This window comes from Bombina bombina, chromosome 5 (assembly GCF_027579735.1).
Source record: "Bombina bombina isolate aBomBom1 chromosome 5, aBomBom1.pri, whole genome shotgun sequence".
NCBI lineage: Eukaryota > Metazoa > Chordata > Amphibia > Anura > Bombinatoridae > Bombina > Bombina bombina.
In genome coordinates, this window is record NC_069503.1 from 622,198,725 (window position 1) to 622,212,164 (window position 13,440).

Consider the following 13,440-nt stretch of genomic DNA (forward strand, 5'->3'; position numbering starts at 1 on the left):
ACACGCCCAATATGCCCACATAAACTGCACATACTACATAAATACACACCATAACACCACACAACACTACACACACACTGTATAAACACTACTCAGACAGAGATTAGATTTATTTTTTCCTCGCATCTCTATCTAATTTAAAAAAGGTTATTTCATTTGTATATGTTTTCCATTGGAATATCCTATTCAGCTTTTTAAGCCTGCTCTTTTTTACAAAATGTTAATTTCCAAATTTCTCTATGTTTTTTTTTTATTTTATGTTGGTTTGTTTTCACTCATACGGAAGACAGATAACTGTCCAAATGCTGAAGATTAATTATCAGCAATCCTTATTCATTAAGCGGCAATAATCTAATAAAACAGATTCAATGTTCCACTAATTTACATTTTGAACTAACACAGCTGCGAGCTTGGAATGACACTGGCATGTTTATAATGAATTGAAATAATTTTTTTATAGCCCCACCCGTGTCCTCTTAATAGAAAGACAGAGTTTGTTTAATGATATGATACTTCTTGCTATGAAATAATGTTTGATTGAATGGTTTTAGGACATTTAATTCCATATATAATGATTTAGATTTAATTTCGACTTGAAAATCATAAAAAATATGTCATAATCAAGGTATTGGATAAATAGTTAAAATTATTTCTGATGGAAAACATTGAATTTTAAATGTTAAAGGGACACTGAACCCAAATTTTTTTCTTTCATGATTCAGATAGAGCATGCAATTTTAAGCAACTTTCTAATTTACTCCTATTAGCAATTTTTCTTGGCTCTCTTGCTATCTTTATTTTAAAAGCAGGCACGTAAATCTTAGCAGCCTGCCCATTTTAGGTTCAGCACCATGGATAGCGCTTGCTTATTGGAGGCTTACATTTACCCACCAATAAGCAAGCATAACCCAGGTTCTTAACCAAAAATTGTCCGGCTCCTATGCATCACATTCCTGCTTTTTAAATAAAGATAGCAAGAGAACAAAGAAAAATGTATAATAGGAGTAGATTATAAAGTTGCTTAAAATTGCTTGCTCTATCTGAATCATGAAATAAAAAAATTGGAATTAGTGTCCCTTTAAGTTTTATATTCAGAGTGTTTCCAGTATATTCTTTCCAAATGAAAATAGCTGTTATTTATGTGTTTTTATTCTGACTTAAAAAACAATTTTATTTTTTTTTTTATTTATTTTTTTAAAGCATGAAAAATATATACATACATATACATACATCTGCAAGCGCACTATGTGGCAGCAGTGTTTTCTGCCAGCTAGAATTAAAATATGGCCACACCTCAAAAGAAAGAGAAAAGCAGGTAGAGAGTAATTGTTTTTTAGGAAATTCATTATTATTTGGGTGTTTAATAACTGTACATTTATATGTGGTTCTTAAAGGGCCACTAAACCCCAAATCTTTCTTTCATGATTCAGATAGAACATACAAATTTAAACAACATTACAATTTACTTCTATTATTTATTTTGCTTCATTTTTTTTAGATATCCTTATTTGAAGAAAAAGCAATGAACATGGGTGAGCCAATCACCCATGTGGCTTCTATGTGCAGCAACCAATCAGCAGCTACTGAGCATATCTAGATATGCTTTTCAGCAAAGAATATCAAGAGAATAAAACAAATTAGATAATAGAAGTAAATTAGAAAGATGTTTAAAAATGCATTATCTTTCAAAATCATGAAAGAAAAAATGTGGGTTTCATGTCCCTTTAAAGGGACAGTATACACTCATTTTCATATAACTGCATGTAATAGACACTACTATAAAGAATAATATGCACAGATACTGATATAAAAATCCAGTATAAGGGCTCCATGTACGAAGCAGCGAAAGCTGCTCCGGAGCCTTTGCGGGGCAGGTTCGCATATGCGAGCCTGCTTCCCGCAATGTAAGAAGCAGCGGTCATTAGACCGCTGCTTCCTACACCCTACGCCACCTCTTAGGTGGCGAAGCAAAATCACTGAGAGCTCGCTCGCTCTCGGTGATTGACAGCCCCTTCAGTCGCGTGATTGGTCGCGCGACTGAAGGGGCGGGCATTACACACTCCGCTGAGTGTGTAATGATACATACGGGCAAGCGGATCAATAGATCCGCTGCCCGTGTGTAGCGGAGGCGGGCGGACAGCTTCGCGAGTTAAGAAGCTGTCCGCCCGCCTCTTAGTACATGGAGCCCTAAAACTGTTTAAAAACTTACTTAGAAGCTGTCAGTTTGGCTCTGTTGAAAAGGTAGCTGGAAAGCCCACTGCAAGTGGCAAATAAGACACTCCCCCCCTCCCCCTTCTTTTGCATATGAAAAGACCCTTTACACAAACAGGAGCAAGCTGGAGTAGGTAGTCGAGCGTATTCACATAAAACTTTGGGGCTTGGTTAGGAGTCTGAAAATCAGAGCAATGTTATTTAAAAATAAGCAAAACTATACATTAATTTAAAAAAAAACTTTATGGGCTATATAAATAGATTATCTACAAAACATTTATGCAAAGAAAAAATGAGTGTATAATGTCCCTTTAAGTCTTCTAAAATATTTATCTGCTGCCCCCATGTGGTAGGAAGCTGGCTTCACTGTTTTATATTATCTTTAATTGCAATGTTTGCCATGAATCAGTAATTAATTAATTAGTTTTAACCTATTGGTATCTCTATCTATTCTTTTAAAGATCAATTATTTAACATCAATGTCCTAAATTATATAATTTTTTTACAGTTATCAAAGTCATAAATTATGTTATTTATTTTTTTACAGTTAATTACATTAAGAACAAACCCAGATGCAGCAACTCAGAACAGAAGGTTTCAATTCACGCACAACCAAAAGAAAGAAGACTCAAAGACATCTACATCGGTTACAAGTGTGAATCAAGCTAGCACATCCCGATTAGAAGGGCTGCAGTCAGAAAATCATCGATTACGGATGAAAATAACAGAGGTACGTTACCTATACTGATAAGCAAATGTATAATTTCTAAGTAAGATTTAGATCTTCCATATAGCCTTGCTACAATTTATTATCCAGAACTGACTGTTAAAGGACCACTCAAAGCAATAGAATTGCATAATTAACAAGTACATAATTAAAAGACAATGATTTAACACCTTCTTTGAACTTCAATTAAGCAGTAGATTTTTTTTCTGACAAATGTATTTTTTCTCCCATTTTCCGGCTCCCTGTATCACGTGACAGACATCAGCCAATCACAGATTAGTATACATATACCCTGTGAACTTGTGCACATGCTCAGTAGGATTTTCTTCCCCAGAAAGTCTGAATATTAAAAGACTGAGCAAATTTGTTAATTGAAGTAAATTGGAAAGCGTCTTAAAACTGCATTCTCTTTCTGAATCATAAAAGTTTATTCAGACGTGAGTGTCCCTTTAAGTAGTTTTACTACATTTCACAAGAGCATTCTAGATAATGAGAAAAAATGAAAAGTAACTTAGGTACTAAAAATTAGGCTTAAAGTACCACTAAATGCAGTAAAATTGCATAATTAACAAGTGCATAATAAAAAGACAATGAAATAGCACTTGCTTATTTTTTTCTCCCTTTTCCAGCCCCCTGCATCATGTGACAGACATTAGCCAAACACAGACTAGTATACACATACTCTATGAGCTTGTGCACATGCTGTGTAGGAGCTGGTGCTGTAGAAAGTGTGAATATTAAAAGACTGTACAAAATTTTATAATGGAAGTCATTTGGGAAGTGTCTTAAAACTGCATAATCTAGCTGAATCATGAAAGTTTATTTTGACTTTAGTGTCCCTTTAATTCATATTTGTATAAGAGACAGTAAGTAAGTAGATCTTTTACAGGTAAGGGATAAATATCAATGTTTTTTGAAGGCAGAGAATTTGTTTTTGTTATTTTTCCCTCAGACTACTTAAAAGGATTTTCTGCAGGCAAGAAATGCTTCAAAAAGTTCAAATTTACACAATTTAAGGTGGGGAAAGCTTTCAAAATTTGAAACTTATTCAATACAGATTTAGCAATTTTCTTGTCAGTTGATTAATTCAAGCGTCAGCCAATAAGTATGTAAGATTCACTTTTGTTCGTGGTCAGTCTAGACACAAACATAAAATAAAAAACTAATTATTTTTTTGTGCTGCTGCTGGCTTGATGCAGTAGCACTAGTTATTCTTTAACTTTAAATTGCATCTGCTGACCAGCTGTTTCTTTGCTGCCTTAAAGACAGTTTCCATTGGAAAAATCTGACAAATTCTGAATGATCCCCTTAATGAATATTGGATGGAATACTTTTTTTTAAATAGATGGTTTATCTGAAATGTATTTTTTGTTTGTGCACGTCTGTTATCTTTCCTTCCTTTCTATCTATATATCTGTCTGTCCATTTGTATATGTATGTGTTTGTATATATGTTCATATATATATATATATATATATATATATATATTAAAATTATGGGGGGGGGAGATAAAAAACTGAAATTAAAATCCTCCATGTCTCAAAATTAAATCAATGTAAATATTTGCATAGGAAATTAGTATATCTAAGCAAGTATCCCCGCATATTAAGAATTTCTGGGGGCAAGCGGGGATACTTGCTTAGATGTACTAATTTCCTATGCAAATATTTACATTGATTATATATATATATATATATATATATATATATATATATATATATATATATATATATATATATATATATACAATCGCATGCAAAAGTTTAGGCACCCCTGACAATTTCCATGATTTTCATTTAGAAATAATTGAGTGTTTGGATCAGCAATTTCATTTTGATCTATCAAATAACTGAAAGACACAGTAATATTTCAGTAGTGAAATGAGGTTTATTGGATTCACAGAAAATGTGCAATATGCATCAAAACGAAATTAGACAGGTGCATAAATTTGGGCACACCAACAGAAATATTGCACCAATATTTAGTAGAGCCTCCTTTAGCAGAAATAACAGCATCTAGATGCTTCCTATAGCCTGTAATGAGTGTCTGGATTCTGGAAGGTATTTTGGACCATTCCTCCTTGCAAAACATCTCCAGTTCAGTTAGGTTTGATGGTTGCTGAGCATGGACAGCCCGCTTCAAATCACCCCACAGATTTTCAATGATATTCAGGTCTGGGGACTGGGTTGTCCATTCCAGAACATTGTACTTGTTCCTCTGCATAAATGCCAGAGTAGATTTTGAGCAGTGTTTTGGGTCGTTGTCTTGTTGAAATATCCAGTCCTGGCGTAACTTCAACGTTGTGACTGATTCCTCAACATTATTCTCAAGTATCTGCTGAAATTGAGTGGAATCTATGAGACCCTTAACTTTAACAAGATTCCCAGTAGCGGCACTGGCCAAACAGCCCCACAGCATGATGGAACATCCACAAAATTTTACTGTGGGTAGCAAGTGTTTGTCTTGGAACGTTGTGTTCTTTTGACGCCATGCATAACGCCCCTTGTTATGACCAAATAACTCAATCTTTGTTTCATCAGTCCACAGCACCTTCTTCCAAAATTAAGCTGGCTTTTCCAAATGTGCGTTTGCATACCTCAAGCGACTTTGTTTGTGGCTTGTGTGCAGAAAAGGTTTCTTCCGCATCCCTCTCCCATACAGCTTCTCCTTGTGCAAAGTGCGCTGAATTATTGAATGATGCATAGTGACACCATCTGCAGCAAGATTATGTTGTAGGTCTTTTGGAGGTGGTCTGTGGGCTGTTTTTTACCGTTCTCACCATCCTTTGCCTCTCCGATATTTTATTTGACCTGCCACTTCTGGCCTTAACAAGAACTGTGCCTGTGGTCTTCCATTTCCTCACAGTGGACACTGACAGCTTAAATCTCTGCGATAGATTTTTGTAGCCTTCCCCTAAACCATAATGTTGAACAATCTTTGTTTTCAGGTCATTTGAGAGTTGTTTTGATGCCCCCATGTTGCCACTCTTCAGAGGAGAGTCAAAGAAAACAACAACTGGCCACCTTAAAAACCTTTTCTCATGATTGGATGCACCTGTCTATAAAGTTCAAGGCTTAATGGGCTCACCAAACCAATTGTGTGTTCCAATTAATCAGTGCTAGGTAGTTACAGGTATTTAAATCAACAAAATGACAAGGGTGCCCAAATTAACGCACCTGTCTAATTTCATTTTGATGCATATTGCACATTTTCTGTTATTTCAATAAACCTCATTTCACTACTGAAATATTACTGTGTTCTTCAGTTATTTGATAGATCAAAATGAAATTGCTGATCCAAACACCTAATTATTTATAAATGAAAATCATGGAAATTGTCAGGGGTGCCTTAACTTCTGCATGCAACTATATATATATATATATATATATATATATATTATGGGTGTGTAAATATATAAATTTATATTTATATATATATATATATATAAAGAGAGAGAGAGGGAGACAGACATACAGGACCCAGAATTTCCACTTGCCCACTCAACCTGGGCGAGTAGAAATTGGACAGGGGTGAGTAGAGGGGGGATGACTGCGTCTAAACACTGTGCAAAATAACCTGCAAATGCATATATTACAGTGGCGGCTCATGGATTATTCAAATGGGGGTTCACGGACCAGTTATGTAAAATTATATATATATATATATACATATATATATATATATATATATATATATATATATACACACATACAGGGAGTGCAGAATTATTAGGCAAATGAGTATTTTGACCACATCATCCTCTTTATGCATGTTGTCTTACTCCAAGCTGTATAGGCTCGAAAGCCTACTACCAATTAAGCATATTAGGTGATGTGCATCTCTGTAATGAGAAGGGGTGTGGTCTAATGACATCAACACCCTATATCAGGTGTGCATAATTATTAGGCAACTTTCTTTCCTTTGGCAAAATTGGTCAAAAGAAGGACTTGACAGGCTCAGAAAAGTAAAAAATAGTGAGATATCTTGCAGAGGGATGCAGCACTCTTAAAATTGCAAAGCTTCTGAAGCGTGATCATCGAACAATCAAGCGTTTCATTCAAAATAGTCAACAGGGTCGCAAGAAGCGTGTGGAAAAACCAAGGCGCAAAATAACTGCCCATGAACTGAGAAAAGTCAAGTGTGCAGCTGCCAAGATGCCACTTGCCACCAGTTTGGCCATATTTCAGAGCTGCAACATCACTGGAGTGCCCAAAAGCACAAGGTGTGCAATACTCAGAGACATGGCCAAGGTAAGAAAGGCTGAAAGACGACCACCACTGAACAAGACACACAAGCTGAAACGTCAAGACTGGGCCAAGAAATATCTCAAGACTGATTTTTCTAAGGTTTTATGGACTGATGAAATGAGAGTGAGTCTTGATGGGCCAGATGGATGGGCCCGTGGCTGGATTGGTAAAGGGCAGAGAGCTCCAGTCCGACTCAGACGCCAGCAAGGTGGAGGTGGAGTACTGGTTTGGGCTGGTATCATCAAAGATGAGCTTGTGGGGCCTTTTCGGGTTGAGGATGGAGTCAAGCTCAACTCCCAGTCCTACTGCCAGTTTCTGGAAGACACCTTCTTCAAGCAGTGGTACAGGAAGAAGTCTGCATCCTTCAAGAAAAACACGATTTTCATGCAGGACAATGCTCCATCACACGCGTCCAAGTACTCCACAGCGTGGCTGGCAAGTAAGGGTATAAAAGCAGAAAATCTAATGACATGGCCTCCTTGTTCACCTGATCTGAACCCCATTGAGAACCTGTGGTCCATCATCAAATGTGAGATTTACAAGGAGGGAAAACAGTACACCTCTCTGAACAGTGTCTGGGAGGCTGTGGTTGCTGCTGCACGCAATGTTGATGGTGAACAGATCAAAACACTGACAGAATCCATGGATGGCAGGCTTTTGAGTGTCCTTGCAAAGAAAGTTTGCTATATTGGTCACTGATTTGTTTTTGTTTTGTTTTTGAATGTCAGAAATGTATATTTGTGAATGTTGAGATGTTATATTGGTTTCACTGGTAAAAATAAATAATTGAAATGAGTATATATTTGTTTTTTGTTAAGTTGCCTAATAATTATGCACAGTAATAGTCACCTGCACACACAGATATCCCCCTAAAATAGCTATAACTAAAAACAAACTAAAAACTACTTCCAAAACTATTCAGCTTTGATATTAATGAGTTTTTTGGGTTCATTGAGAACATGGTTGTTGTTCAATAATAAAATTAATCCTCAAAAATACAACTTGCCTAATAATTCTGCACTCCCTGTATATATATATAGATATACATACATACACACATACTATATATAAATATATATATATATATATATAGTATAAACTATTGAGAATGATATCACTACTCTGTGATTATTGTAAATATAGATGTTCTATGCTTTATGCTAGTCTTTTAATTTCTCTCAGAAGGTTTGCATAAAGATTAACATTCCGTGTCAGTGACCTTTACTATTTTTATATTGAGTAATGTGTACCATGTTATGTTTCTGTACTTCACTGTATTTTATTTTTCCTCTTTTGCAAATTCTATGAATGCCAAATGTAATACCTAAATAAAAATACAATAAAAAAAATATATAAAAAAAATATATGAAACATTACTGCACAATAAGGTGTTTCACAGGAGCTAAACTTATGCAAAGAGGGGGTGGGGTCAGTAGCAGATCTACTCAACAGAGGGTCCTGGTGGAAAAAATGTTTGGGGCCCCCTAAAGGTACCCAGTAGTAAGCAATATGTATATGTTGCTCTGTATAATGATTTTCGGTATAGACAATTTGCACTAATTAAAGGCTCCCCTGCATTGAATACATTTTGCACCTGTGCATGTATAGTCTGACTACTATGGGCCCCTCCAGCACTTGGGCCCTGGTGCAACTGCACCTGCTGCACCAATGGTAGTTCCGCCCCTTGGTGGGGTAGTGAGTGTGGTGTTAGCAGGTGATGGATGGGATAAGTGGCGAGAGACATTTTGGCCTTGCTAGCTTAGCACTTGAAATTTTGAGCCCTTTTAATGTGTGTGTGTGTGTGTGTGTGTGTATATATATATATATATATATATATATATAGCGCACACAGACACACATATATATATAGCGCACACAGACACACATATATATATATATAGCGCACACAAACACACACATATATATATATATATATAGCGCACACAGACACACACACACACACATATATATATATATACACACACACACATATATATATATATATATATATATATATACACACACACAGACACACACACACACATATATATATATATATATATATATATATATATATGTATAGAGCACACACAGACACATATATATATATATATATATATATATATATATATATAGCACACACAGACACACATATATATATATATATATATATATATATATATATATAGCGCACAGAAACACATATATATATATATATATATATAGCGCACACAGACACATATATATATATATATATACACACAGACACACACACATATATATATATATACACACACACAGACACACACACACACACACATATATATATATATATATATATATAGCACACACAGACATATATATATATATAGCGCACACAGACACATATATATATATATATATATATATATATATAGCGCACACAGACACACACACATATATATATATATATATAGCACACACACACACACATATATATATATATAGCACACACAGACACACACACACACATATATATATATATAGCACACACACACATATATATATATATATATAGCACACACAGACACATATATATATATAGCGCACACAAACACACATATATATATATATATATAGCGCACACAAACACACATATATATATACATATAGCGCACATAGACACACACACATATATATATATATATATATATATATAGCGCACACAGACACACACACACATATATATATATATATATATATATAGCACACATATATATATATATATATATATATATATATATAGCACACACAGACACACATATATATATATATATATATATATAGCACACATATATATATATATATATATATATAGCACACACAGACACATATATATATATATATATATATAGCGCACACAAACACACATATATATATATATATATATATATATAGCACACACAGACACACACACATATATATATATATATATATATATATATATATATATATATATATATATATATATAGCACACACAATGTAGAGAAAATAACTCATTGTGTAAACCATTTACAAATCTAAACAAGTCAGAAGACTTGCTTTAAAACCAGAAACTCTCTGACAACACTCTTTCCAATGCAGCAAAGGAATCTGGGTAAGATATGCAAATGAGGTTCACAATGACTCACTTTTTTACTTTTAGCCTGCTTTTTAAAAACAGACTTCCCTTTATGCCATAGCACTGCTGCATTACACAGCTTCGATGCTTAGCTAGGGTTAGTACAGTGATTTAGACCAATCCCAGGACAGCTGTTTCGTGGTTTTTGCCACTCATCAGCTGGGAGTAGGTAAAATCACTGCTTGGTAAAGTATATATATATATAGCGCACACAAACACACATATATATATATATATATATATATATATATATATATATATATAGCACACACAGACACACACACACATATATATATATATATATATATATAGCGCACACAGACACACACACATATATATATATATATATATATATATATATATAGCGCACACAGACACATATATATATATATAGCGCACACAGACACACATATATATATATATATATTTATATATATATATATATAGCGCACACAAACACACACATATATATATATATATATATATAGCACACACAGACACACACATATATATATATATATAGCGCACACAGACACACATATATATATATATAGCGCACACAGACACATATATATATATATATATATATAGCGCACACAGACACACATATATATATATATATATATATATAGCGCCAACAGACGCACATATATATATATATATATATATATATATATATATATAGCGCACACAGACACACACATATATATATATATATAGCGCACACAGACACACACATATATATATATATATATATAGCGCACACATATATATATATATATATATATATATATATATAGCGCACACAGACACACATATATATATATATATATATATATATATAGCGCACACAGACACACACACATATATATATATATATAGCGCACACAGACACACACACATATATATATATATATATATATATATATATAGCGCACACAGACACACATATATATATATATATATATATATATATAGCGCACACAAACACACACACATATATATATATATATAGCACACACAGACACACACACACACATATATATATATATATATATATATATATATATAGCGCACACAGACACACACACATATATATATATATAGCGCACACAGACACATATATATATATATATATATATAGCGCACACAGACACACATATATATATAGCGCACACAGACACACACATATATATATATATATATATATATAGCGCACACAGACACACATATATATATATATATAGCGCACACAGACACACATATATATATATATAGCGCACACAGACACACACATATATATATATATATATATATATATATATATATAGCGCACACAGACACACACACATATATATATATATATATATATATAGCGCACACAGACACACATATATATATATATAGAGCGCACACAGACACACACATATATATATATATATATATATATATATATATATAGCGCACACAGACACACACACACATATATATATATATATATATATATATATATATATTCAAAGATAGATACAGCGCCTATATGTCCAATATACTGTTGGGGTATGTGAAGAGTAAAAAAATAAGTAAAACGAAAATTAAGAAATAATAAAAGATAAATAAATAAAATAAAATAAATGAAAGTCCAGCTAAAAATTGCATACAAAATATATGAACTCAGAAACAATGTTCATATGAGTCCTAAAAATGATATAATTCGTAGTGAATCTCCAGATGTAGTTGATATACAGTTATAGATGGTATATAATACCCTTACCAGATATTACCTCAATCGAATGAGGTAAGTATGCCGCACTGGGTGTATATATAGATGATTGGATTTCCTCCTTGTATCCAGCTGTAGTGCCTCTTGTGGTATTCGTTGACCTCTTGGAGTATGCAGGGATGTGTTTCTGATGGTGAATAGATCCCTTACACTTCCTGTGGGTTAGTGGTTGGCCTCTTGGAGTGCTTTTTCTGTCCTGGTATTAACTTCCTCCAGCGTGAGGATACCTGTGCACTTCTTCCTGCAGTCCTTATTCTCCCCTCTTGTTTCTAGTGAAGCCTGTGCTAGTGGGAGGGTCCCAGACTGGATCACAGTAACAGGAAGTCAGTGAACATCACAGGTATCCTCACGCTGGAGAAAGTTAATACCAGGACAGAAAAAGCACTCCAAGAGGCCAACCACTAACCCGATCGAGTACGATCGGGTTGATTGACACCCCCTGCTGGCGGCCAATTAGCCATGAGTCTGCAGGAGGCGGCCTTGCACCGTTGCTGCTGGTGCAATGCTGAATACGGAGAGGGTATTGCTCTCCGCATTCAGAGAGGTCTTGCGGACCTGATCCGCACTGTCACATCAGGTCTGCAAGACATTGGATAATTCGGCCTCCATATCTGGATATATATACTGTATGTGTGTTTGTATGGGTACTGCATTGCAACATATATTTCAAAAATGTTTTTTATTAGCACAATTTAAAAGGCTTTGAAAAAGAAGAGCATTACAAAGATACAGCTGTTTGAAAAGTCTAGTGGAATTTGTATGCTCCTTGTATATTTTGCTGTTGTCAGATATACACAGATTTAAGTAATCTTGTGCACTAAGCATAATATTTCACCACACCTTGTGACAATCTAGTGTAAAAATAAAATGCTTTTCTTGTTTTAGCATTTTATCTTTAAAGGGACATAAACCCACATTTTATCTTTCATTATTCAGATAGAACATACCATTTTAAACAACTTTCCAATTTATTTTAATTATCACATTTTCTTTGTTTTTTTGTTATCCTTTGTTGAAAAGAAGGCAGGTAAGCTCAGGAGTGTGCATGTCAGCAGCACTATATGGCTGCAGTGTTTCAACAAAGTTATACATTAGTAAGAGCACTAGATGGCAGCACTATTTGCTGTCCTGTAGTGATCCAGACATGTGCCCGCTACCTATCTATATATCTCTTTAACAAAGAATAACAAGAGAGCAAAGCAAGTTTGATAATAGAAGTAAATTGGCAACTTTTAAAAAAAATTGTATTCTCTAACTGAAGCATGAAAGAAAAAGTTTGTGTTTCATTAACCTTTAAATCAATTTCTTTAT

The 13,440-nt window shown here is 34.0% G+C and overlaps 1 protein-coding gene across 1 annotated transcript in view; it reads left to right on the top strand.

Annotated features, from left to right (window-relative positions):
- The window catches only part of GABBR2 (gamma-aminobutyric acid type B receptor subunit 2), a 1,106,195-nt gene that overhangs the window by 1,036,778 nt on the left and 55,977 nt on the right, over positions 1–13,440 (top strand). Inside the window, exon 16 of the mRNA XM_053714581.1 lies at positions 2,759–2,941. Coding sequence (XP_053570556.1) covers positions 2,759–2,941 — 183 coding nt within the window. The remainder of the gene's footprint in view (positions 1–2,758; positions 2,942–13,440) is intronic.